At 44.7% G+C, this 27114-nt stretch overlaps 1 protein-coding gene across 10 annotated transcripts in view; it reads left to right on the forward strand.

Moving 5' to 3' along the window:
• Positions 1-2477: 2477 nt before the first annotated feature.
• Positions 2478-27114, forward strand: part of KIF16B (kinesin family member 16B) — a 289482-nt gene continuing 264845 nt past the window's right edge. For 7 of the 10 annotated variants that reach the window (XR_015249348.1, XR_015249349.1, XM_086701642.1 and 4 more), the window contains exon 1: positions 2483-2639. Coding sequence is in view for 5 of the 10 variants with exons in the window: in XM_086701642.1 (XP_086557768.1) it covers positions 2593-2639 (47 nt within the window). In the remaining 5 variants the exon portion in view is untranslated. Of the gene's footprint in view, positions 2640-27114 lie in introns of all 10 variants that reach the window. The other 3 variants (XR_015249352.1, XR_015249353.1, XR_015249350.1) reach the window with 3 other exon arrangements.

Genomic DNA, 27114 nt, shown 5'->3' on the forward strand with positions numbered 1-27114 from the left:
GTTTTTTAAAAGTCATGTTTGTGAGAGAGTAAATCAATTTTATTCCTCAAAGGCTAGGGGAAGAAATACATCGCTGTATATATAGCTGATAGGGATATTGTTTTTTTGTTTGTTTGTTTGTTTTCTGATGATGGTATTTCAAGATGATTCGAATATTTGTAGGCAGAGTGAACATTCTATTCTAGTGCTATCTCACTTTGAAATGAAGAAGCTAAGACTCAGGGAGTTTCAATCACTCACAACTATTTGGCAGTACAGAGATTGCTAAACATCAGAAAAAAAAATAAATGAAGACTCAAATAAACTACATCAAAACAAGCAAAGTACCTCTTTTCCCACCTCCCCATTGTCCCTCTGTGAGTTGAAGCCTCACTGCCACCTAGTCAAAACCTCTATGCCAGATGTGTGGGGTCTAGTGTGTCTGCGATGCTCTGTGTCAAATGGCAAGGTCATGGGAGGTCAGGGGCTTATAGGCGTGTGTAGGCTGCTGAAAAGAAGCTAACGAACGAAATAATGAATTAAACCTCACCACTAACCAACCAACCAACCAACCAACCAACCAACCAACCAACCAACCAACCAACCAATAAAACCCCAGGCACAGAAAATCGCTTTATGAGTAAGCTAGAGCTCCTCCTATAAAGTTCAATTCGTTGTCTTTAAGAATTGAGCTGGCATTGCCGGGGGTGGGCCAGTCGGGTGTTCGGTGCGCCCAGACCCGGGAGCGTGGTCGCGAACATGGGTGGCGGTGATTCGCTCCAGGGTCGGGCTGCACGCCCCCCCGCCCACCCCTGCGAATTGGGCACGCGCTGTTTGTCCCCGCTCAGCTCCCTTATAAGGCGGACCCCGCCCCTGCCCGGGGCGGCGGGGGCGGTGCGCCGGCTCCCTGGCCGCGCCTCCAAGCAGCCCGCCGCTACTGCGCATGTTTCGCGCGGCCCGGTCCAGCTTCCGGCGGTCCTTGTTTTCCTGCAGCCAGCAGTGGTGAAATCTGCACCCAGCTCTGCTCGCGCAAGTGGGAAAAACCCTGGGTTTTCAGCGCTCTGGAAAACAAATGGGATGCTGATTCCGGGCTAGCCGCGGGGCTCTAGGGAAGCAGAAGTAATGATTCCTTAATCTGAGTGGGTCACGTTTGCTGACATCATCTCACTTAATGCATTAATCAACTCCAGGGAGTTGTTTCCGATTTGCCTTCAGGCAAAAAGCCTCAGAGGTGCCTAGTAATGCAGACTGCAGGACGCCCAAGACTAGTGTAGGAGCTGGGGCTCAAATCTAGCAGCCCGGTGTCCACTCCCTAAGGCCTCTGTTACAGCTTGGCTTCCTGGACGAGCAGTCCCTCTTGCCTGGCCCTGGTCCCTTCATCTGAACAGAAAGCCACTGCTCCAGACACTCAGACACCCTGGGAGTGTGAAATACCCGCAGGGAGGGAGAGGGGTGAGGGCAGAGCTTCCCTTCTCAGCCCTAGGGGGACTCCAGAGCCTGGTGGATCTTGAGGACCTGATACAGTGGGCCTGCCAGATCCTGACCATCAGCTGCCCTAAGGGGCAGGAAGGGAGGGGTCCTGGAGCTGGGCTGGGGTGGGCTGAGCGGCTCTGAATGGGGCAGTAGGAGGAAGGCCGAACTCAGGTCTTGGCTGTGGTCACAGGTGGCTTCCTGGGTGTGTGTGAAGGAATATGTGAATGAATAGCTGAATGAATGAATTTATATTCTTCGGGAGAGGGCAACGGGGAGAGGAGGACTCAGGAAAAAAGGCTGGGTCAGGCCTCACTTCTTATGCCCTAAGCTTTAAAGAGAGGGTCGTTTTCACGCCTATAAAACTGAACTACTAAACTGTAACAAATGCAAAAAAGTCCAATGAAGATCTGATTTCAGTCAGTGTAGACATTCTCGCCAGCAGTTTAAAAACATCTAGTACCCTTTTTATTTTCATTTCTCGTCATCCCTGAATTGAGCAGTCCAAAACACACCCCTTGGTTGGGTAGTCTTAGAGCAGCAGAGAAGTACCTAGTGGGAAACAAACAAGTATGATAATCTCTGCGCCTCAGATTCTTGTTCTGTAAATTGGATGAGCTAACTTGCACAATGGGGTAAAACCAGGTCTTGTTATGGGTTGACACACTGTTTTCGGTCATCTGAGCCCCAGGACTGAGGTCTTCGCTCTGGCTCTAAGTTACTGCGACCCCTTCCCTTTCTTCCTCCTCCCTAGGTTTTCAGGTGATAAGGCTGGGTTGTAGCTTTCCTGAAATCACTCCTCTCCGGTAACCCTGGGTGACTTACAGGCCACCGCCTGCGCGGAGCCTCTTCCTGACTAGGCAACCTTAGGTGGCGGTGCTCGGGCATCCCGACCCCGCCCCTCTTCGCCGCCCGGCCGCAGCCAAACCCCGGCGCGAGGATCACGCGGGCCGGAGTCGCTCTGGGCATGCTCAGTGGCCCGGCAGGTGGGGCCGCCGCGGGACGCCCGGTCCGGCCTGAAGCGGAGGGGCGGGGGTAGAGAGAGGGAAGTGGGCGGGAGCGGAGGGCAGAGTCGCTAGAGTAGCCGGCTGCCGTGGGGCGCTGGGCAGGTGGGAGCCCGCGTGGGCCAGGCCGGGATGAGCGATGGCATCGGTCAAGGTGGCCGTGAGGGTCCGGCCCATGAATCGCAGGTGAGTTGGGGGAGGCCTTAGGCGGCCCCCCGATGCGCCCCCACTCGGATGAGCCTCGTCTCCAAGTCCCTTCGAAGGGCAGCCTGGACCTAAGTGTCACGGGACGGTCTGCGGCCCACTGCTCCCTGGCTGTGGCCTCTGGGGGCCTGGAGCACTTCATGCTTTGCTGTCCCTTTTACTCTGCCCTGTTGGGGACCCTGGGGGTACGGAGTTCACGAAGCCACGTAGAAGATTCCTGCCGTATTAACTTGTGGAGGTTTGCGTGCCGCCCCCCCCCCCTCCCCACCAAGCGTCAAGGGATCACTTTCATGAAGGCGTAGCCTCCTTTGGGGGGAATATGAGAGTGGTTATGGGACACCTCAGCTGTCAGAGGAGCTCTCCTCAACTCTGTCAACTCAGAAGTTCTCTAGTAACAGTAATGTTACTGTTTAATTTTTCAGTGAGCGAGGATTTCGAGTCCCTGAATTGGAACCCTAACTTCTAATCAGTAACTTAGCAATTCTTAACTTCACGTTCAAGAGTGTATGGGAAACTTTAGCAAAGTTTTGACTTCAGAGGGGGAAAAAATCAAGGACACTTAGGCACACGTGTTTGAAATCCTCTGGTGTTAACAGAGGGGAAGAGCTATAAACACATTTAGAATTTAATCTTGTATTTTTCAACAAAGTAATGCTTTTCAGAATGATTTGACTCTTTATTCACTGAAAAAACAATCTGTGCTTGCTTCTCAATGACCTCTTTATAATCAGTTTAGGAAGATGCTTTAGAAGAGTTTTTAAATTGGTTTAACTTTAAAGAATGAAGTAGACGTAAATGGTATGTGTCCTTCTGAATTGACAGGCCAAGTTCACACAAGGCCATTTGTTTTTATTGGCTTCTCAGTCAAGTTGTTGGACATTTGACTTACCATATGGCTTTTCCACTTTCTAATGTCAACTTGTGGAGGTAATTGTTTGGTGGTTCTGACAGCTGTTTGGGGCATCAGAGGATCATAAAATCAAGTGATTGCCAGAATCTTCCTCGACTCACCCGAATCTCCCTTTTTCTCTTGGCAAATAGGGAATCATTCTGGGTTGTAGCTATTGTAAACCAGTGCTTTTGTCATTTTTAAGTTACTTGTAAAGCTTTTTAGGGAAGGAGTTTGACTTTTTTGTAAGTCTGAAGAGAATATGGATGTTTTTCTGTGTATTCAGTCATACAGGACAGATTCCTAAGTCATTTAGACCATTTAAAAAGATTTTTCTTTATTCTGGATTTACATGTATAAAGAAGTTCCTCTCGCTCTTTGGAATAACATGAACACATGCTAGAAGATTGTATTGAGTAACTTTAGAAATCACCTGCCAAATGCAAGGCACTGTCCTGAGTGCTATCTGGGGAACAAGGTGAATAAGGTGTTTTTTATTTTTTTAATAAGGTGAATGAGTTTGTTTTTTTAAATTTTTTAATGTTTATTTTTGAGAGAGAGAGTATGAGTGGGGGAAGGGGCAGAGAGAGAGAGAGACAGAGAGAGAGACAGAGAGGGAGACACTGAATCTGAAGCAGGCTCCAGGCTCTGAGCTGTCAGCAAAGAGCCTGACAAGGGGCCCAAACTCATGAACTGCAAGATCATGACCTGAGCCAGTCAATCGCTTAACCGACTGAGCCACCCAGGTGCCCCTAAGGTGAATGAGGTTTGATGAATGTCTTCTTAAGAGCCTACTGTCTGATGGGGTAGGGACTACACCCTGGCAGGACTCTCCTAAAACATGGGGCTGGTTGGGAGGGATGGTGCAGGTGCAGTCCTTTGCCAGTGTAGGCCTGGAGCCAGTTACATGGAGTGGCTGCAGGAAACATCCAAAGTCATGTGATTTGAGGAGGTAGATTGAAGTGGTGGTATTTATGCTTTCAGCAGAGAACTCTGGTGGTGGTATCAGGATTAGGGCAAGAGGTAAGGAAGTAGTGGTCTGAACCAAAGGCAGAAATGGGAAGGCTGGGTATGTACACCAAGACAGTTTACTGGCAGAATCGACAGGATTTGGCAGGTCCTTGGATGGGAAGGAGGAGGACGGGGAAGAACAGAGAACCGTTAACTGAAGTTTGATGGTCAAGGAGGTAGAAGAGGTTTGGGGAAGGTGTGTAATGAGGTTGGTATATAACCTTTTGGAAACGGGATACAGTGTGTCAAGTACAAGCACCGTGTGGGCACAGAGTGAGTGCTGCCCTCGTGTTGACCCTGTTGTGTGGGAAGGGCATCTGTCTCTTTGGTGGCGTTCGCTAGACTTTTAGAAACATGGGTTTATGTCTCAGGTGATTTGAAGACTGACATTTGGAAATCTTTTGCACATGGAGGACAATTTAAGAGTATTACAGTGAGATTTCTCAGGAGGAGAAAATCTTATCTTTATAAAGCATGTATATATATATATGCACATATATATGCATGCATACACGTATATACATATACTTATGTGTGTATATCTATCTATCTATCTATCTATATATATAGATATATATATATATAGCAGGTTACAAAAATAATGTTACAGTAAGAAGAAAAGGATTGGATACTGGGATATGCTTTTCTTTAGGATTCTAGGGAGAAGATTGGCTTGCCCCTCATGAAGGAGAATTAGCATAGCAAATTGTCATAACAGAGAAAGGAGAAGTGTCTCTTGAAGGAGGTGATGGTTTTTGCTGTCAGATGTTGCCAAGATGGTGCCCTGAGGATGTGAGTAAGATGAGGTCCTTGGTCTTGGAGACAGGAGCCTTGGTAACCTTCCAAAAGGCAGTTTCAAGGAGAGACAATGATCCAGAAGTTGGACATGAAATGGAAAGAGATGTACAAATGGCCGAGCAGAAGTACTTGACCTAAACATGCAAATTATAATAGCAGTAAGAAACTATTGTTTATCAGTGAGCTTGGTGGACCTTAACTGAACATCAGGTGCTGGTGAAAGTGGTGATGAAATCATAGGGGGTCAAAACGCCTGAACACTTTCTTAGTGGGAATTTGACGGTAGCTATCAAGATTGGAATTTAATAAATCCACTGATTGGACAGTTTCATTTATAAAGATTTTATTTTATGGATTATATTTCTGTCTACCAAGACGTATGTGTAAGGATGCAGGTAGGGATGTAGGTGCAGATGTAAAATTTTTGTTTTGTTAATCTTCAGAAGAGATTTAGGCAAAGAGGAAGCAATCGACAGAAAGCAAAGGCCTGAGGTTTTGGGAGGTGAGGATCGCTCTTGGAGCTTGGCTCTAAAAGGATGGAGGCATGGCAGGGGGATGCTGACTTTCTGAGCCAGGAGCCTTTGCAGTAACTAGTCCTTGCGAACAAGCACCCAGTGCTTGATTCAGGCTAAGATGCAGTGCCTTTGTTTTTACTATGGTGGGGCAGAAGTAGTAGTTTCAGGTTTGAAAGAACTGTTATTTTGCATCACATAACAGCAGCTACTTTATGTGAGAGTTTGCTCTGTGGCAGTGGTACAAAATCTAATTTAATCTTTGTTACAGTCTTAGTAGGTACAGACTATTATTGTCGTGCCATTGTACAGATTGGGAAACATAGTTAACTTGCTCGAAGTCAGTTTTCTTTTTCTTTTCTCTTCTTTCTTTTAATATTTATTTAGTTTGAGAGGGACAGAGGGAGCGAGAGTGAGAGAGAGAATCCCAAGCAGACTCTGCGCTGTCAGTGCAAAGCTGAGGTGGGGCCTGAACTAATGAAATGTGAGATCATGACCTGAGCTGAAATCCAGAGTCTATGCTTCACTGACAGAGCCACCCAGGCACCCTGCCTGAAGTCAGTTTCGGAGGGCAGTCAGCCCTGTACTTTTTGAAAATGAGTAAAATTTTTGCAGAAACTTAATTTGTTCATTGCTTTTATGGGCAAAAGTTTAACATTTATGTATCGTCTTTTTATGCCTTATGTACGTATGTCTTATGCATGCCTTTTTCTTTGTGATATCTCCCATTGTTCTTAGGCCCAGCCTTTTCTTTTTTATCGGTTTCATGTTTTACAATTTTACAAGATACTTCTTTTCCCTTCTGAAGAGAACAAAATAATGATTTGGTAACTAATTCGTTCATTTCCTTTTGTTTTCAGTTGTTTGCTTTTTTTTGCAGAAACACTAGGTGATTCTTTTGCACCATCTATCCTGTCCCATTGATTTGCCAGTGTTGATGGGGCTGGGGTCTGAGGGCAGACTGCATGGGTCCCAGTTTTGGCTGTCATTTACAAGCTGGGTAAATTTGAGCAAGACACTTAATTGTTTTAAACCTCAGTTTTCGCAACTGTGAAATGGTGATTGTAATTGTACAGGCCTTATAGATTGTGAGGCAAGGTCTTTTTTATGTATTTTGTTATTGTGATTGACAAGATGACACATTTGAAATTGAAGTTCTGTAAATACGTAAAAGATTCGTGAGGTGTTACATGCAGTTCCCTCATATTTTCTGTCCTGTCCTATTTTATTCTATTGTCTTGTTAAAAAGAATGCTATTTCTAGATCCACTAGATTGACTTCCAAGATCTATTAATGAGTTGCAGTTGGCAGTCTGAAAAACAACCGTCGTGGGGTTCAAATGAGATCATGCATGTGGATAAAGCCCTCCACACAGTGCCTGGCATGCAGCGAGGGCTCTGTAAGGATCAGTTATTGTTATTGCTGTTGTTTTCACATTTTAATGATGGCAACTTTAATAGTAAGTTTTTGAAAATTTTTTTGCCAAAAAATATTTGCGAGTGCTGGCAACAGGCCAAGTGATAGCTTTTTAACGTGCTTTCTTATCTAATGAGGCAAGACCCCCCTCAGTCCTTCCCTTTTCTGACTGTTCTTAGCTTTCTTTCCGGATTAGCCTCTCAGGTGGACCCTACAGTCATGTCTATCAAGTTAAAAAGAGAAGAAGAAAAACTGTCAGTGGTATTTTGGGATTGACAGCTTTAGGGTGTACTAAAGTCTTATTTTACGAGTGTCAGGGTGGTCTCTTGGATCTGTGATGAAGACAACAGATGGCTCGGGTGTTAAGGGTGGGAGACATCTGTCAAGACGCTGCCATGTATCAGGCATCATGCTCATTTCTTTACCTTGGCAATTTCCTTTCCTGCTCCCACCAACTGAGTGACTGAGGGCTTGATTATGCCCATTTTACAGAGGGGAAACTGAGACCCTTGGATAATAGCCACTGGGGTCTGGATTTGTGCCAAGTCTACCTTCCTGTCATTTCTGAAGCTCCTCCATTATACAGACACTGAAATGAGCAGAGGGCAGGGGACAGCCAGGCAGGTAGGAACAAGTACAGTTACAAGGGGTTTTAGACCAACCGAAGCTTCTTGTAAGAATCAGTTGACAGGTAGGTAGACAGGGTGTTGTGAGGACTTTCCTTTGTTAAGCTTGGGCTTTTATCCTTTTATGCTCCAGTTTGCTGGCGGGTACGTGGCTGTGGGCCGCATGGGGCTATTTCAGTTAACATTAAGGGAGATTTCAATTGTAGTTGCTCACTGGCGCCAGTCACATTCCAAACACTCAGTAGCCCACGTATTCAACAGTGCAGACATAGAGCATGCCCATCATCGTGGAAAGTTCTCTCCGGCGGTAAGACTGAGCTGGCTTGAGTCCCAGATTTGCCGCTTCTTAGCTTCCTGCCTTGGCGCGTAAGTGCTCTGTGGTTCAGTGTCTTCAAGTATAAAATGGAGATCTTCACAGGACCCACCTTGTGGGCTGAGATGGTGCCTGAGTGCGCTAACACTTGCTAATGCTGTTGGGCCCCAGAGCAAGGGCTCTGTAAATCTTGGCTATTATTTTTAGTCATTGGGGGCTACTGATGGTTTTAAAACAGGGTTGTCATTTGCCATTTTATATTTTCAGAAGTTTCATCTAATAGCAGTGTGGAGAACTGCTACCAGGACCAGCAACAATGAGCTTTTATTTAGTATTTGCCGAGTGCTGTGCTAAGTGCCTCTTATGCACTAGTATTACCCCGTTGGCTTTCCTATCATACTCTGGGATGCAAGACCCGGGGCCTAAATGTCTGTGTGAGTGGGCAGAGGCCAGTGCAGGAAGACCATAAAAACTGAAACATGACCCATGACGATGTGATTCTGGACTAGATTGGAGTCTTAATAGGTTTTGAAATTCAACCAAGTAAATTCAAAAATCTAATAGGCTTTATTAAGCAATTCGTGAATCAGGCGGCATCCCTGTCTAGCAAATTGTAAGGAGCTCCAAGGAGTTGTACAAAATGGAAGGTTTTTATAGGAAGGAGGATGGGGTGAGAATTTATTAGCAGAAGAAAAGATTGTTTCAGGCAAGGTCACCTTCCCTGAGGGAGAACAAAGAGTCTTATTAGGTGGATCACTGTGTCTTCCTACCTCCATGGTGCTGACCAGAGAATTGTTGGCCGACTATGTTCCTGGGAGAGGTTGAAAGTACAGTTAGGTTAGATATTAAGCCCCACTTTGGTGACTTGGCCTAGCATAAGTAACTCCCATTTTGGTCTGTGGTTTTCTTTTAACATAGGAAGGGGCACAGTCGAAGGATATAACTTGCAAGCAAAATCTTGAAGAAGGTTTTAGCATATTTTCTGACTGTGAAAATAATATACGCTTATAAAACAATGCATGCTCTGAAGACAAGTATGTCAAAGAAATCGAATTGAAAACAGCTCATAACTCCATGATCCAGGGATAGCTACGTGTAAACTTGATGCATTGGAATCCAGCCTTTTTTTTTCCTTGTGTAGCAACATAATGTGTACACTGTTTTATACCCTACTGTTTACATATGTAAGAGACACCCTGAAGACCAATCAGCAGTACACAGAGAGGCAAGAATCAAAGATGACTGAGTGGTTTGGGATATAAGTGGGAGAATGACTCCCCCGCAAAGTTAGGCTGCCAAGGTGAGCTGGTTGGGGTGGAGGGGCATGATGATGAGTTGAGTTGGCTCTGGATGCTGGTGGGGGATCCAGGTGGTAGGGACTCAGGTGAAGTATCAGCCCTGCGGTGTGCATTTGGATGTGGGTTTCTTGAAGGTGATGGTGGATGTGGTGGAAGTGAGCTTTGTTTCCAAGGAGAACGATAGTAAAGAAGGAAGGGTTGGTAGCAGAACAGTGTAACTGGCTGTGTGACACTTGCTCTTTAAGACTCAGTTCTCTTTTTGTAGGACATTGATTCTCAGGGTGGACCAGGGACAGCTGGGAATCACTGAGATTCTTTTAGGGAGTTGCCAAAGTCAGAACTACTTTTGCAGTAATACTAAGATTGTTGCTCTTTTCACCCTTCTCTCATGGGGGCGTGGCGGAGTTTTCCAGGAGCACCGTGATGTACCGCGATGTCGTGGCTCTATGTGCCGTTCTATGTTTTAGAAATTTCTCAGTTTTAATTTCTTCTATGGTAACTGTCAGTAAATAGTACTGCTGCTCTGCTTCTGTGAGGCACATGGCCAGACTTGGGCCCCAGCCCTCACCTGGGCACCACAAACCTGGGCGAGGCAAAGGAGAGGTGTGGTGTGTTTGTGTTTGTTTTAAAGAAGTGGAACAGAAAACGGGGAGGTAGGGGTGGGAGAAAGAAGGCTGTGGGGGGAGGCAAGGGAGGGAGGTAGGGATGGCTAGAGGTTTCTCTCACGGGGTGTGGGGCAGCTGTGATGCTCCGGGTGAGTGAGGTTCCCCAGGGAGGGTCACGCTGTCACTGACTCATGGGATTGGGAGCGCATGGAGGTTTTATCCCTTCTTTTAGACGGACTTGGCAAGTAACGTGAAGTGAGTGACTGGTGTTTTCTCATATACAAAATTTAAAAATATCTTAATGTATATAATGCACTTAAATAAGCTATGAGTACTAGTGGTTTAAAAATGCTCTTTAGTGACCCAGAGTATTAAATAAGCATGATTTGGTAGTAACTTTTTCTTTGTTTTATTCATGGAGGCTGTGGGTGAGAGATCCAGAGTGTGTTTGTCTTGCTGTTTGTGTGTCAGAGGTTATTGAGAAATGTCCAGCTGTATAATACATAGCGCTTTGGTGTGAGGTTGATTCATTTTACACATCCTCATTTCATGGTTAATTTTCTAAATTGTTTCAATAGCTTTTGCTGTTTTTGGGTGTTCTAGAAGTGGGAAGCTTGTTTTGGGAAGGAAAACGTTCTAGTCCCACCTACGGCTGGGGGAGGATGTGATAGTGCCTTATAATTCCCAACCCCTTCCCCAGGACTGAGATCCTCTGGTTTGTTTTGGTGGCCCGACTACATTCCATCCGGCTCCAGTTGCAGAGACAGTCCAGGAAAAAGTCCTTCATGGGAAGGCGGGCATCATTCCCTTGGATTCAGCCTGCCAATTCCCATCAAGCTCAGAGGAGGTTCCCGCCAGCAGGACCTGGAAGCTTCCCCTCACTGTCCGGGGCTCTGGGCTGAGTGCTTGTTTCCTGCTCTATTTCCAAATACATTCATTATTCATTGTTGCTGCTTAGTAGGGGAGAAATAACTACGTCTGTCATCAGCATAGACACTTAGAACAAATTTCAGTGGGATATGTAGAATTTAAAGTCAGTTGAGAAAGAGCTTTCACTAATGGTGCTGATCAGTGATTTTTGTCATCGATTACTATTGCCAGCGGCTCATTCATTTACTAGGAACTCTGCTAAGGCTTGTGTGGTTGCTATCTAATTTAATTCCTAGCAACAGCCCTATAGGGGTGAATACTGTTATCTCCATTTTATAGATGAGGAAACTGGGGATCAGAGAAAGATCGGGTCCTGGCCCCAGTTTTATCACATTACACTGGTTTTCTGGCTTCATAGCATTTATATTATCTGAGTGTATGTATGTGTGCATATGAATGTATTTTTGTGTGTTTGCTTTTTTATCATGTTCTTGCATAAATTCTGTGAGAGCCAGTAGCCTTGTCAGTCTTACTCATGGATGTTTCTCTGAAGCCTAGAACTGTGCCTGGCAGAGAAGGGTACTCAGAAAATATTGCATTAATTACTGCCACCTCCCTTGCTCCCTGTTTCCCCTATCTTTCCCCTATCTTGGATGCTTATAAGGAATCAGGAACCCCTAGCCCAGCACCTGTTACAAGAAATCAGGAACTCCTAGCTCAGCACCTGTTTTAAGGAATCAGGAACCCCTAACCCAGCATCTGTGGGATGTCTCACACTGCTCTGTGTGAGGAGGAAAAGGGAACTTCGATGATCTTCCTGTTGGATATTAGGAGGACAAGAGAAGTAGAAGAAGGCTGAGGAGGAGCCTGGGTGAAGAATAACAGCTTTGGAGCTTTCCCTGCATATTAAGTTAATTATACACAAATTGCACATCGAATACTCATTATGTTTATCTCTTAAGGTTAGAGAATTGGAGATAAAACACTTACTGTGTTTAAATGATACATAGTTTATGGGACAAAACACTCATGTGCCTTTTTTCAGGAAAAGGTTTTGTGTTTTTTGTTTGTTTTTGTTTTTTTAGCTTTTTATCTTGAAATAATTTTGGAATTCCAACCTCCTCTAATATTCATGTCTTACATAACCGGGGTACAGCTGCCAAACCAAGAAATTATCTGTACAAGACTGTTAACGAGACTATAGTTTTAACTGACTGTCCTTTCTCTGTTCCAGCAACCAGTGCAGGACCCCACCTCACACTTAGTTGCCATGTCTCCTTAATCTCTTCTGGTCTGTGACAGTTCCTCAATTTCAAAAGAGTGCCAGTCAGTTAGCCTGTGGAATGGCCCTCAGTTTGGGTTTCTCTGATGTTTAATCATGATTGAATTGAAGAGACAGTGTTGTTGAGAACACCACATAAGTAATATTCTGCTCTTCATTTCACATCATGCCTGGGTATGTGGTGTTAGTCTGTCTTCTTAGTGGTGATGTTGACCTTGATCACTGGTTAACGTGATGTCTGCTGGTGGTGTCTGTGGTTGATAAATATCTGAGGGAGATACTTTGAGGGGAAAAGTTTTTTTTTAAATTTTTTTTTTTAATTTTAGAGAGAGAGAGTGCCGGGGGTGGGGCAGGGTAGGGAGTAGGGGCAGAGGAAGAGGGAGACTGAGAATCCTAAGCAGCTTCCACACAGGGCTGGATCTCCTGACCCAGATATCATGACCTGAGCCGAAATCAAGAGTCATGCTTAACCAACCGAGCCACTCAGGTGCCCCTGCAGGAAAAGTTTTAAATTTCAGTTTTATAACACTATTTTTATCTTCATGGGAACACATTTCAGATGTTCTAATAAAAAGTTATTGTGAATATAAGATTCATTTAAAATATCCCCCCTACCCAACCTTGTGAAAAAGCATTCATCATACTGAAAATGAAGGACATTTGTGTTTTGGAAGGCTGATGATGATTGTACAGGACTGTGTATTTCTGACATCTGCAGTAAGACATGTATTAGCTCACCACATGCTGATGTGTTCTATTCTCTACTGTTTCATTAAAAAAAAAAAAAATAAAAGATAGTTGTTACCCGCTAAATTGATTTTAAGATCTGCAGTTTGGAAAACACTAGTGTAGTGGATTTATTGTCCAGAACAGAAATTGGTAAAATCTGATTTTGTTTTTTTTCCCGAGAGAACATCAAAGTTAGGATTGTGTTAGATTGAAAGTCAATCCTGTTTCCTCTAAGATGCTGGAGGGCTCATGATCCCAAGAGGATAAATCAAGCTTAGAAGGAGATTTTTCAACTTTTAAGAGGCTAGGATTCTGAACCTACCATGCGATGTCTACTCTCAGGATCTTGCTTTCTTGAGCCCTCATGGCCTCATGGTCTTTCGCCAGGTTACACCTGCTGATTCTTATTTTCAGGGTTTTATTAACAGAGTCTAAGCCATCACAGTGATTCTGCTTGGAAATTCTGCTTAGGGCAGAGGTAAATCACTCTGTGAGCTCCCTCTTAGTGGGACTTAAAGTTCCCTAGGAAGGTTTTAAGAAAAATAATTCAAGGTGATGGAGACTAGCTCAAAAGTGAGAACAATTGCAGAGATGAAGCTTTTAAAAACAGATTTTGGTCTCTTCTTTTTCCTAAAGTTTTCCTGTGAGCTGTCTCTACTTGATCAGATTGAAAGGCAGTTGTGAGAAAAATGTCACCAGTCCTGGGCTGGGACTCACGTTGATGATCCAAATAAGGTGCTTTTCTTTTCTTCTTTCTCTTCTTTGTTTTGAGGTGGGGTTATGCCTTACCTGCTGAGCATCCTGGAAGTATTGGGCAAGCATTCTGCCCTGTCTAAAATGCTGAGTTGGTCTCTTGCTTGAACACTCTTTGCTAGGAACCAGCACAACAGAGTACTTCCCATTCCCCCCCAACTCCTCCAGCCGCAGGTGGTGTAGTCCTTCTTTTCTTCATTTTATTTTAATATATAAAAACTTTTCATTTTGAAACATTTACAAAAAGTTGCAGAGTAGGGCAGAGTTTTCACGTGGCTTTTGCCCAACTTCCCTAAGTATTATAATCTTAGAAAACTGTAATTAAAAACCAGCATAGTTACACTGATACAGTACTATTCACAATAGTGAATCTTAATCTGACTTATTCACATTTCCCAAATTTCCCCAATAGTGTCTTTCTTCAGGTCTAAAATCCAGTCCAAGATCACACAATGAGTTTAGTTGTCTTGTAAAACATCTTAATTAAGCTCTTTTTGTTCTTAGGGCCAACTTTGTCTTTCCTGATATGATATTAAGGGTAAGAATAGATAACATTTCTCCTAGAATAACTCTCTTTGAAAGATTGAAGAATTATGCCTCCTGGCATCCTTTTTTGGAATATAGACAGACACTTTGAGCTGTTAAGACCTTGGTTGGATTAATTGTTCCACATGTCAAATGGAAAAGACACATGGGGACCTCTCATCCTTGATGGGGTGGAAAGGTTTGGAATTTGGAGTGAGTTTGGGGGAAGGCAGGTCTTAGTGATGTGTCAAGGATTTTTTTTTTTTAAGTTCATTTATTTTGAGAGAGAGAGAGAGAAAACATGCATGAACATGCACAAGCAAGTGGGTCAGGGCCAGAGAGAGAGAGAATCACAAGCAGGATCTGTGCTGTCAGCACAGAGCCTGACGTGGGGCTCGATCACATGAACCAAAAGATCATGACCTGAGCTGAAAACAAGAGTCAGATGCTTAACCGACTGAGCCACCCAGGCACCCCTCAAGGATCAGTTTTAGACATAATTAGTTAAATTTGTAGTACAGGGGCTACAAACTCAATGCCTACATGGGACCAGATAGGCCTTTCCACAGTCCACATTACAAACTCTGAGTCAGGGAGGTAATCGTGTGTGGAGGGGCACTTGCTAGTTTCTCTAGTAAACTTCCCCCCATGTTTTAAGGACTTCACACTAAAGTTACCAACACTGTTTATCTGTTGCTCACGTAAGCAGATCACTGTGTGTAGTTCCCAGTCAGCTGGTGCTCCTGGAGCCTCTATTCTCTGGGGCCTCACCATCCTCTCTCTCCAGCTAGTGGAAGGCAAGTGGAGGGTAGGGAGGTGCACCCACCTCCGTGGTGTGGAAGAGACATGTCACTAGTGCTCACCTCCCATTGGCCACATGGCCACACCTGGCTGCAGGGAAAGCTGGAAACCGTAGTTATTTTACTGTCTGGGACACCACTTCCCGGAGATAATTCTGTACTGTAAAGGGGAAGCTATCTAGTTCTGCACACTGTGTCTCGAGAGGCAACTCCATCTGTTCCAGCCAGTGATACCATCAAGGACCTTTGCACTTACCTTTCCATGTGGTACAGGTGTGGAAACCCAGATGTCCACATGTCCTGTTTCTTCCTTCTTAGTTAGATGTCACCTCCTCAGTTGTCTCATTGAAAATATCATCTCCCATGCCTGGTATTTCCTATCTCCCTTCTCAATTTTTTATTTTCCTTATCACTCTTATCACAATTTGGACTACTGTGTATTTTCCTTTTTTAGTGGTTTATTATCAGAGTTACTCTATGAGGACCGGGGCCATTCCTGTCTTGTTCTTGGATATCTTTCTTGTACTTGACATGTGTTCAAGTATTGAATAAAATGGGAACACGGACTGTTGAAATCCTCAAAATTTCAAATGTTGGCTAGGGTTATAGCTAAAACAAACAAGCAAACCATGTCTATGGGTGTGATCCTGGCTGCTAGCCTGGGCCTTGGGTGGAGAGCCAGGTGTCAGGGGCTGGGGCTGGAAGACATGGGTTTGTTTTCCAGGTCTGCCACTTGCTCATTGTGTGAGTTTGGGTGTGTCATTTTACTTCTCTGGGTTTCAGAGCCTTCTTCTACAATATGAGACTAATAGTCCTCCCCACCTGCCCACCCCCACCCCCACTTGCTGAATTATTGGGCTTACTGTGTATCGAACTGTGCCAGACCCTGTGCTGGTTGCTGGGGGAATGAATGCTGAGTGAGGTGACCCCAGGAAGCTTCCAGGGAGAGGGGAGGTTTGATCTGGACCTTGTACAGTGGGAAAGAGTCATAGCAGAGGAAAGATATTTTAGTCATTAAGTACTTATTGAGCAGCTGTGTGTGCAGGGTGCTTTTCAAAGTTTGGAGATTCTTTGCTGAACAGGATGATAAAGTTGCTGCCCTCAGAGAGCTTATATTCTAGTATACTACTGTCGAATAGAAAGGCAGTGTCCCCCACATATGTAATTTAAAATTTTCTGGTAGTCACATTAAAAAAAAAAAAAAAATAAATGGGTGAAATTAACTTTATCAATCTAATTTAACCCATTATATTCAGAATGTCATTTCAATATGAAATCAGTAGAGTAAGTATTAATGAGATATTTTACATCCCTTTTTTGTACTGTCTCGGAAGTGTGGCATGTTTGTTATACTTACAGCACGACTAACCACGTTTCAAGTGCTCAGTAGCCACATGTGGCCAGTCACTGCCATATTGGACAGCACAGGTCTGGGAAGTAAACAGATCATATGTAATGGCAGGTAGTTAAGAGTTCTATAAAGAAAATAAAGCAGGGTAAAAGGATAGCTAACCATACCAGGGGTCAGGAAGGGACTTTTTGGGTAGATAAAAGAGGGTGATGAACTATGGGGATATCTAAGAAGAATCCTCTAGGCAGAAGGAATAGCAAGTACGAAGGCCCTATGGCAAGAACATGCCTGGAATATGCACTGGATACTGGAAGCCATGTGGGAGGAAGTGTGATGCATTATGTGGAGCTCAGGAAACCATGGTAAGGTTGTAGGCTTATTGTGAGTGTGGTTAGGGCCATGGCAAGAGTGAGAGAATGGGAGTGACCTGATCTGACTTCACTTGTCCAAAAGTCACTTGGGCCACTGGTGGAGAATGGACTGTAAGGGGACAAGAATAGAAATGGGATGATTTGACCAAGAGGTGTGGGTGTATATGATTATGATCATTCATACAGTCTTTCATCCTGCAAACATTCATTGGCCGCCTACGAAGTGCCAAGCATTATAGTTAGGCACTGGGGATACCAATGGGCATGATCTATGTTCTCAGGAAGCTCACGCTAACAAATGAGTGGCTGGTTCAGAGTGGCAAGCTTGAGTAGAGGGGCAGGCAGAGAACAAAGGGAGCCATTCTGTTGAGTAGGCAGGTGTGGTGATTTCTGGCTGTCCTATTTCTTTGCATGACCGATCACCAGGCTGGTGTCAGGCTAAAAGAACTTGAGCTTAGGTGACCTGTAAGACCCTCGTAGCACTGAGGTCAGCAGCCTGTATTCTGTTGACTGTTGGGCAGCCGCTGAAGATGAGTTCAGGGAGGTGTGGGGTCACACTCAGCCTGTGATGCAGGTAGTGGACCAGTTCTGGAAACAGGAGGATGGTGAGAAGGGAAGATGGGACACTGCAAAGGCAGGCTTTTGTCCCCAAGGGAAGCTTATTTCCAGTGGTAATGGTAACTTAGCCTACACTTTCTACTAACCAGTGGTTTTCAGATTTTCTGCTCTTTCTAATGACCAATAAATGAATTAAAGGATCAGCGGAAGGACTTCACTCCTCCTTGCCTGGAACATAAGTGTTTGTGGAACTGGTTTGATTATAATTTGATCTTGGCTGGAATTCCTCCCTCCTTTGATTTTGAAGAGTCGGAGGATTTTGTGGTTGTTTCTTTTTGCTGCCTTTCCCCTTTTCCCTTTTCTTCTGCTCTGACTTTTGAGAGAGAGCTATTGCTAATCAGTCCTAGATACATCGGATTTATTTTCTGTACCATCTTTCTTAGCCTTTGGAGCACGTTTGTAGTTCTTGATTTGCTATTTCCGATTCATTTATTCATTCCTTCATTCAGCAGACATGGAGTGCTTTCTGCATATGGGAAACGACTTTCTTTGTGTGTGAGCTTTTCCTTGGAAGGATACCTTTGCACTGTTTACTGACTACATTAGCGAGGCAGAGATTTCACTGTCCTGTAATCCCAGTCTTTCACACAGTACTTAGTACAGTGAAGGTGTGATAGAGGCATGGATATGGAAGAGCAGGTAAATTAGATGCTTCTTGTATCCTGGCTGTAGAGTGCTTGCATGGAATAGGCATAATCAGTGCTATTATAATTTTGTCTTGTACTTTTTAGGATTTCACGTGGATATTGTGATGGCAAAGCACAATCTGACATAACTCAGTAATAAATGGACAAAGTCTACTAGTCACCAAGTATTTGGTTTTACTATATAGATAATAAAATACCGTGGGTATTTGGAGAAAGGAAGATAGTGTGAGCTCAAGTCTATAGGTAAGGAGTTATGGCAGGAGTTGAACATTGTGGTCTGACTAGGCTTAGCTTGGTGAAAAGCAGAGGTTTTCATGGTGACCTTGACATTTTGTCCAGCTACTGAGCTTTTATTGAGCCCTTTTCTTTGGTCCGAGATGATCGAGGGCATAGTCCCTACTCTCTAGTAGCTCGTGACCTAGTGGAAGTGACAGGAACAAAGGGAGCTTCAGAAGACCCCTAGGTAATGATGGTGTATTCGAGACATGATGTATGAGGGTGGGGGTGTTGAGTGGCGCTCCTTCTAGGGATGGGAAGAACATTCCAGAGGAGGATACCATGACAGGGTATGTGTCAGGCCATGTGCTAGACCAGTGATTCTCAAACGTTGTTGGCTTTGGGGATTTCTGCAGTCTTAAAAATTTTTGAGGACCCCAAAGAGCTTTTGTTTTTGTGGGCTACATAAGTCTATTATTTACCACATTAGGAATTAAAACAGAAAAATTTAAAACATAGGAGTATGTAAGCACACATTCCTTTAGCCGTCAGAACGATTCATCACACACATTGCAGCCCCTGGAAAACTCCACTGTGCACTTGGGAGAGAATGAGAGTGAAAAAGGCAAATAATGTCCTGGTATAATTATGAATATAGTTGACCTTCTAAACCCCGTCCCCCCCATAGTCATTAACAACCACAAGGCAGCTGCTGGGTTGCATGTTGGGGATGTAGTGGTGCATAAGCCAGGCACTGTCCTGGTCTTTGTTGGACTAGGTCCTGTGGTACTATGTATGGAAGCTTGTGGTGAGAGCTGGGGTCTAATTCAGACTTGGGGCATCAGGGAAGGTGCTTAGGGGAGAAACATCTAGCTAGATCGGAAGTGGGCGTTGGCCAGGGACAAGTATAGCAGATGGAGGGAACAACGTGGAAGGCCCAGAGACCTCATTTGAGGAGCTGAAGGAACTTCCAATGGCTGTGTGTTAATAATGCATTTGCTGGAACAATACCAGCAGTTTGCTTTCTCTGTGCAGCTTCAGTGTGATGTGATTTTATCCACTTGTTTGTTTTCAGAGGCACACATGGCTGTTCTTAAGCCCCTTCCCTATGTGGCTTGTAGGCAGCTAAGGGCCTTGTTTCTTGGCACTTGTGTTGGAGAGCTTCCTGTTTCAAGTGCTGAACTGGGTTTGTCAAGCTTTGAAAATGCAAATGGAGCAGAGCCATGAAACGTGAGGGGGCTCAGTGTGCAGAAGAATGGAGACTGAATTAAAAAGCATAATTAATCATAAAAGAACAGAAAGGCGACACTTGAGAGTTGAGGACTTGAGTGAAACAGAAGTGGAACTGCTCGTTTGATGTCATCGTGTGATCGCAAGATGAGGCCTCGGTCTCAGACAGTGAGTGCCAGTGCATTGTGTACTAGCTCTCGCCCCTCCTCCCCTCCTCCTTTGAAATGAGGTCCAAATTAGAGATGCCAGTATTTTTTTTTTTTTTTTTTTTTTTTTAAATTTTTTTTTTTTTCAACGTTTATTTATTTTTGGGACAGAGAGAGACAGAGCATGAACAGGGGAGGGGCAGAGAGAGAGGGAGACACAGAATCGGAAACAGGCTCCAGGCTCTGAGCCATCAGCCCAGAGCCCGACGCGGGGCTCGAACTCACGAACCGCGAGATCGTGACCTGGCTGAAGTCGGACGCTTAACCGACTGCGCCACCCAGGCGCCCCTAGAGATGCCAGTATTAACGCCAGGTGCAACTAGAGACTTCCTTTGCCCTCATATAGTTGTTGTAGGAGGGGCCTGCTTTATTGTGCATTTACTGTTCGATCAGCTGAGCCCCAGAAATGAGGACAGACCTGTTTTGCTTTCTGCCTGTTTGATTGCAAAGAACATCATGATATCAGAGGGCTTTCTTACTTCAGGGCCTTCTGGCTTGATGACAAGGTTATTTCTTTCATTTCTGTGTAAATTGTGGTAGTGTATTCAGTTTCAAGGAATCTGGGATGAGTTCTTGAGTCTTAAGAACCAGCTAATGCTGCCCCAGCAGTACAGCTCTGGGGAAAGACAGCTTCACTCTTCAAAAGGAGCACACCTCGAGGGTATCAGGACATGAAAATACTGGCAGAGAGTCAGAAGGATTGAAAATTAAAGAGGGTGCAGCCTATGCTAAAAAGATAGAAGCTATTCCACACTGGTAGTTTCTTTAAGAAATCCTAAAGATGTTAGAAAACCTGAACAGATCACACCTTATTTGCTCCAGGCTGGGTTAAGTCATGTTTTATTTTGTTAAAAGTCAGCTTCATTGGTTTCATCACATCAGCCAGCATTGTCATTGGCTCTCTGTCCCTCGAGGCGCCATGGGGAGAAGATAATAGAATCCAACAGAAAGTTTGAGAAGCCACAATCAAATTCTTTAGATTTGCTGCCAGTAGGTCATTTAAAAAGTTTTTTTTTGCCATTAGAAGCATAACCTGCTCTCTGAAGTCTCCCAAGTTTTCTTTTTAAAAATTTTTTTTTTCAACGTTTTATTTATTTTTGGGACAGAGAGAGACAGAGCATGAACGGGGGAGGGGCAGAGAGAGAGGGAGACACAGAATCGGAAACAGGCTCCAGGCTCTGAGCCATCAGCCCAGAGCCCGACGCGGGGCTCGAACTCACGGACCGCGAGATCGTGACCTGGCTGAAGTCGGACGCTTAACCGACTGCGCCACCCAGGCGCCCCAGTCTCCCAAGTTTTCTGTGGGGTCTCAACTCCCGTGTCTGGGGAACTGGCGGAGCTGGTGACCTGTGTGGGCTGCGGGGGTAGGCCAACATCATCTCCCTTTCTGCTGTCCTGTGGAGTATGGTCATAGGAGTGCCATTGTATTTCAGGAATAACAAGAATATTCACATAAGGTCTTCTGATTTTTTAAAGTACTGACAATTAATTAAAGATATTTTAGAATACAGAGTACACTAGTCCTAGCCTTCGGATGCCACTGAAAAATATCTGGCATAGAATGAATGTTTAAAACTTCTCCCCTACATCAAAATAAAATGCTTCTGCACAGCAAAGGAAACAACCAACAAAACTAAAAGACAGCTTACCAGATGGGAGAAGATATTTACAAATGACACATTTGGTAAAGGGTTAGTATCCCAAGTATGTAAAGAACTTATATAACTGAACATCAAAAAAACATAGTCCAATTAAAAAATGGGCAGAAGACATGAACAGACATTTCTCCAAAGAAGACATCGAGATGGACAACAGATAGATGAAAAGATACTCAACATTGCTTATCATCATGGAAAGGCAAATCAGAACCACAGTGAGATATCATATTATATCTGTCAGAATGGCTAATATCCAAAAGACAAGATATAACAAGTGTTGTTGAGGATGTGGGAAAAAGGGAACCCTCATACACTGTTGGCGAGTGAAAATTGGTGCAGCCACTGTGGAAAACAGTGTGGAGCTTCCTCAAAAAATTAAAAATAGGGTAGCTCAGTCAGTTGAGCGTTTGACTTCAGCTCAGGTCATGATCTCATGGTTCGTGGGTTTGAGCCCCACATCAGGCTCTGTGCTGACAGCTCAGAGCCTGGAGCCTGCTTCGGATTCTGTGTCTCCCTCTCTCTCTGCACCTCCCCCACTCATACTGTGTCCCTCTCTGTCTCAAAAATAAACATTAAGAAAAATTAAGAATAGAAACACCACTTGATCCATTAATTCCACTACTGGGTATTTATCCAAAGAAAATGAAAACACTATTCAAAAAGAAACATGGACCCCTGTGTTTATTGCAGTGTTATTTACAATAGCCAAGATACGGAAGCAGCCCAAGTGTCCACGGATAGACGAATGGACAAAGAAGATGTGGTACACACACACCCACACCCTTACACACGTAGTGGAGTATTACTCACCCATAAAAAAGAATGAAATCTTGCCATTTGCAACAGCTTGGATGCATCTAGAGAGTATAATGCTAAGTGGAATAAGTCAGAGAAAGACAAATACCATATGATCATACTCATGTGGAATTTAAAAAACAAAACAAATGAACAAAAAAAAGACAAAAAGCATACTTTTTTTTTTTTTTTTTTTTAAGTTTAGTTATGTTTGAGAGAGAGAGAGAATCCCAAGCAGGCTCCACACTGTCAGCACAGGGCCTGATGCAGGGCTCAATCCCATGGCCCATGAGATCATGACCTGAGCCGAGATCAAGAGTCAGATGCTTAACTGACTGAGCCACCCATACATCCCCCCCAAAACAGACTCTTTAACTATAGAGAAAAAATTGATGGTTGCCAGAGGGGAGTTGGGTGGGGGATGGGTGAAACAGGTGAAGGGGATTAAGAGTACACTTACCATGATGACCATTGGGTGATATATAGAAATGTTGAATCACTGTGTTGTACAACTGAAACTAATACAGCATTGTATGTTAATTATACTGGAATTAAAAAAATCTTTCTCTTTTATTTGCAACTCTTCAGACCATTTCCCCTTACTACTTTTCTGCATTACCGGTGTTTTCAATATTTGGTGGTGGGGGGGGGGTTGTCATCTTTGAGTGCTCCTGGCTTGTCTCACTGTTGTGTCACAAGCATCCTTGAATTCCACTGAATGCTGAAAGATGCTGGTCCTTTCCGTGTTTCTGTGAAGACCAGGAAAGAGGTGTCATGGTTGGGGAGGGGGCTCCTGGAAGAGGTAGCCCTAAAGTAGCTTCTGTGAACAGTGCTGGTAATGCTGAGGACAGCAATTGGGTCTGCATAAGCCCGTCCTTCACTGCGCGCTTCGACTCTGTCCTCTGAATCCCGTAGTCTTCTCTAGGGCAGGTAGGGCAGGCAGGACTCATCCCTGTATTATGGACGGGCAGGCAGGCTTGGTCAGCAACACATTGGTCAGTTAGAGCTGCAGAATGTGAACCTGGCTCTTTGGACCCTGAAATTCTGGGCTACGTTGCTCTGACTGTGGCAGACTGCATGCCTGAGCCTGAAGGCCTTTTCTTCTTTGTTGAGAGTTTTGGTGGCCTGCTTGATATTTTCCCACCTCTGTCATCTGGTTTCATACAGGGTCCGTGGTCATGGTGCGTTTTCTCCTTTGGGCTTTGCTAATGGCATTGTGGGGGAGGCCCAGCTTGCCCTTCTGAGACCTTTAATGGGGGAAGTAGAAAAACCAGGAGTTTAGGATGCTGGCCTCACATCTCAGCCGATGGCTTCCCACCCCAGAGAGTGGATCTAACTCGTAGGGGGTGCAGCTGGGCATCAGGAATTTTAAAGTCCCTGGGAAATTGCTGTGTGCAGCAGAGCTGGAGGGCTCCTGGGTTGGGAGACAGCTGGAATGTGATTACTGGTAACGCTCCAGCTCCTGGACACCCCGCATGATGTCAGTGTGCTCTCCATTGATGCCTCATGTTTTCCAGGTGATGACGAAATGAAAATCGGCCTGTGTGTAGAGTGTGGCTTCTTCCTCTGTTCTATTTCTCTGCTGTTGTGCTTTGTATCACTAGTCAGAAACTGCAGATGGGGCGTAGCATACTCCGTGTCTGACCAGTGTGGTCTGAAAAGCAGCGAGAGCCAGGACAGGCAGGGAGCAGCTCTTCACCAAGCCTGGCTGTGTTTAGGCACCAAGGAAGGTGGTGTGACTCAGTTTTGTTCCAAGAATAGCCTGGAAAGGGTCTGATGACCTACCCCCTTGTCTCCTAGTATACAAAATGTGGGTATTCCTTTAGGCAATGATTGGGTTTCTTTTTTGGACTGACTGCATTTCACTTACCATGTCAACCATATCAGATCTTTCCTTGGTCTGGCCTCCCGTGCTGGGGTGGGCCTTTGCTTTTACAGCCTGTTTGGTCTCACCCACATGGGGTGATCGTGGGATGGTGAAGGTCACGGTCTATGATTATACATCGCTGTATCCCTGAGAGCCTCGTAAAGGGGAGACATGTGTTTGTCCTTTGACCTACTCCTGCCTCTAGCCACTGTTGCTCTCTTTAATTTATTATACAATTGCAAGCTTGCCCTCGGGGACGAAGGGAAGGGGCTACTGGGCAAGGACGGCATTCGTTTCCTGTCTTCAGACATCGAGTATATAGTCAGAATCACTAGACACCTTTCTCAAGTATTTAAAAATAAGTGAAGGAAGGGGCACCTGGGTGGCTCAGTGGGTTAAGCATCCAGCTTCGGCTGATGTCACAATCTCATGGTTTGTGGGTTCGAGCCCCGTGTCAGGCTCTGTGCTGCCAGCTCAGAGCCTGGAGCCTGCTTTGGATTCAGTGTTTCCCTCTCTCTGCCCCTCCCCCCCTCTCAAAAATAAACATTAAAAATAAGTGAAAGAATTTTGGTGTTTCTGATGTTCTTTTTTTATGAATTGTGGCCTCTGGATTGTGTTGAAGATAAGGCGCTTTATAAATAAAACCTATGAGGATCAACTATCTGGTGGTTCTTCATAGTTTTGAGATCTGGCTAGAAAAGTTGGCAAAATGTATTCTGGATTTCCTCCATTTCCACTCATTTTTGGAAAGCCCTGGAAAGGTTATTAACACAGAACTGCCCAACAGAATGTAAGCTCCTGGAGGGCAGGGCTTTTTGTTGTTTTTGTTTACTGGTGTATGTCCAGTGCCTCAGACAGCACAGGCACGATAAACACTTGCTGATGGATGGATCTTGGGTTTGTGATGGAGATGAACTGATTGTCTGCTGGGTGCCTGGCCTTGTGTTGCCTGTTTTCTTCTGTCACATTTTTCAGCAGAAAATGATGCATCAGGCGAGCTCAACCCACAGCATTGCACAATCAGTACTTAGGTTTGCTTTTTTTTAAGTTTATTTATTTAGTTTGAGAGAGAGAAAGAGAGAACACACACGCATGCAGGGGAGAGAGAATCCCAAGCAGGTTCTGTGCTCAGCACGGAGCCCAGCCGGATGCAGGGCTCGATCTCACGACCACAAGATCCAGACTGCGAGATCATTACCTAAGCTGATATCAAGAGTTGGAGGCTTAACCCACGGAAACACTCAGGCACCCCTGTGTGATAGGTTTTATTCCTCCATTTTACAGGTGAGGAAACCAAGGCTTGTCAAAGTTCAATCAGGTGCTAAAGTCACAGAGCTGCCGAGAGGCAGGGTTTCAATGCAGGTGCCCAAAGCCCAGTGCTTCCCTGCACAATTATTAAACCACTCTGCTCGGCAACATCAGAAGCTGTGCTTGCATCTGATTCCACTCTGACTTGAGGTGAAGTCTTTTGAAGAGTCTTACAATTGAGTATTTTGAAGCATACCTTTCTCCTATCTGGTATATTTAGCTGGCAATGTGGTAAAAGGAATCAATCTTCTTTTTATGAGCCAGCTATTGTATTTTTTTTTTTTCATAAAGCTGTCACTGAGAACATTTCTCTAAAATAGAGATAAATCTGGAAGGAGGGTGGTGGTAATGGTGTGGGGAAAGAGCCGAGAAAACTCATTTCTTCGTGTTTCGTGGCGCTGCCACATTGCACGAGGGTATCTTTGGACGTTAAATAGTTGGCTTAATGTCTGAGCACAGGAAAACAAAAGGAAGTATTAGTAAAGTTCTCCGTGTTTACATTTAGGCCATTTCTTTTAACTTGCCACTTTCCTTTTGTGAACGTATTGCTTCTGTGTTTTGAAGAAACGTGTTGAAGAAGTTTGGTCATACGCACATCCCTATTTTTCTTCTGTGATTCAAAAGTGATGGACATTCTCACTGCCTTGGTTGTGGAGTCAGCACAGCTGTGTGTCTCCGGGAAGAGCCGAACTTCATTTTTGCCTTTGGAGTTAACATCTGCTAGGTTAACTGATACTTATAGGGAAAACACATCTGCATTTAGAAATTAAAAATGTATAATGGACTTTGAAGCATAATCAACTGCATTTTAAGGCTTGGAATTCAAGAGTAGGATCTTGTTTTCACTTCACCTGTTTCATTGTTTCATTGCTTACTTTCATTCATCCATCTAGGTGCTTTCTGTATGTCAGGGTGTAGTGCTAGGTATTATGGGGTGTGCAAAAATTAAGGCATTATGTCTGCCCCCAGGAAGCGGGTGGACTGGTTGAGAAGACAAATATGTAGTCCCCCAGTAGTAAACAGGTGGAAGGTAGAAACCGCTATGATGTGTTATGAAATATCACAAAGGTGTGTGTTAGGAAGTATCACACAGAAGATGTGGTGTGTTATAGAATATCACACAGAAGGTACTGGCTAGGAGAACATTGGGAAGGCTTCCTGGAGGAGGAACATCAAAAAGCTTTGAAGGAAGAGTGAGATGGAGGGGAAAAGTACATTCCAGACAGAGGGCACAGCATGAGGGTCACTGTGAGTCCTGGAAAAAGGCGCTGTTTGGGATGCGATGGGGGCTTGGGTGGTACAGGTGTGTGTGGGAGATGAGGCTAGGTGGGCTTCTTGTGCCCTGCATCTAGCACCTGATGCAATAGACACCTTGCATCCAATTTAGGGAGTAATCTTGGTGTGGATTGCTCACATGTGCAGCTGGCCCATTGTGTTCCCATGGGAGCCCAAGCTTCCCTAACTCCCACCTTCAGGGGGAGGTAGTTGAAATCGTTTGGTGTTCTAGCTTTGCGCACAGCCCAGAGCCATTCACTGTGGCTTGGAAGTATTGACCGCTTACTTCCTCTAACTTTCCATAGTGCTGACTCTAGTAGCGACTTGGAGCAAGTCCCTTACCCTCCCGGGGCCTCACTTTCTCTCCGCCCGAGTGGAGGTCATGGACGAGGTCTCTTCCGAGTCCATCATCTTCTTGTCAAGTGCTCATCTTAGCTTTCAAGCCCTTTACCATCTTGGTCTCCAGTGGTCCTCCCTGCAGAGTATCC

Source organism: Puma concolor, chromosome A3, assembly GCF_028749965.1.
Source record: "Puma concolor isolate L17-30 chromosome A3, mPumCon1.1.hap2, whole genome shotgun sequence".
NCBI classification, from domain to species: Eukaryota; Metazoa; Chordata; class Mammalia; order Carnivora; family Felidae; genus Puma; species Puma concolor.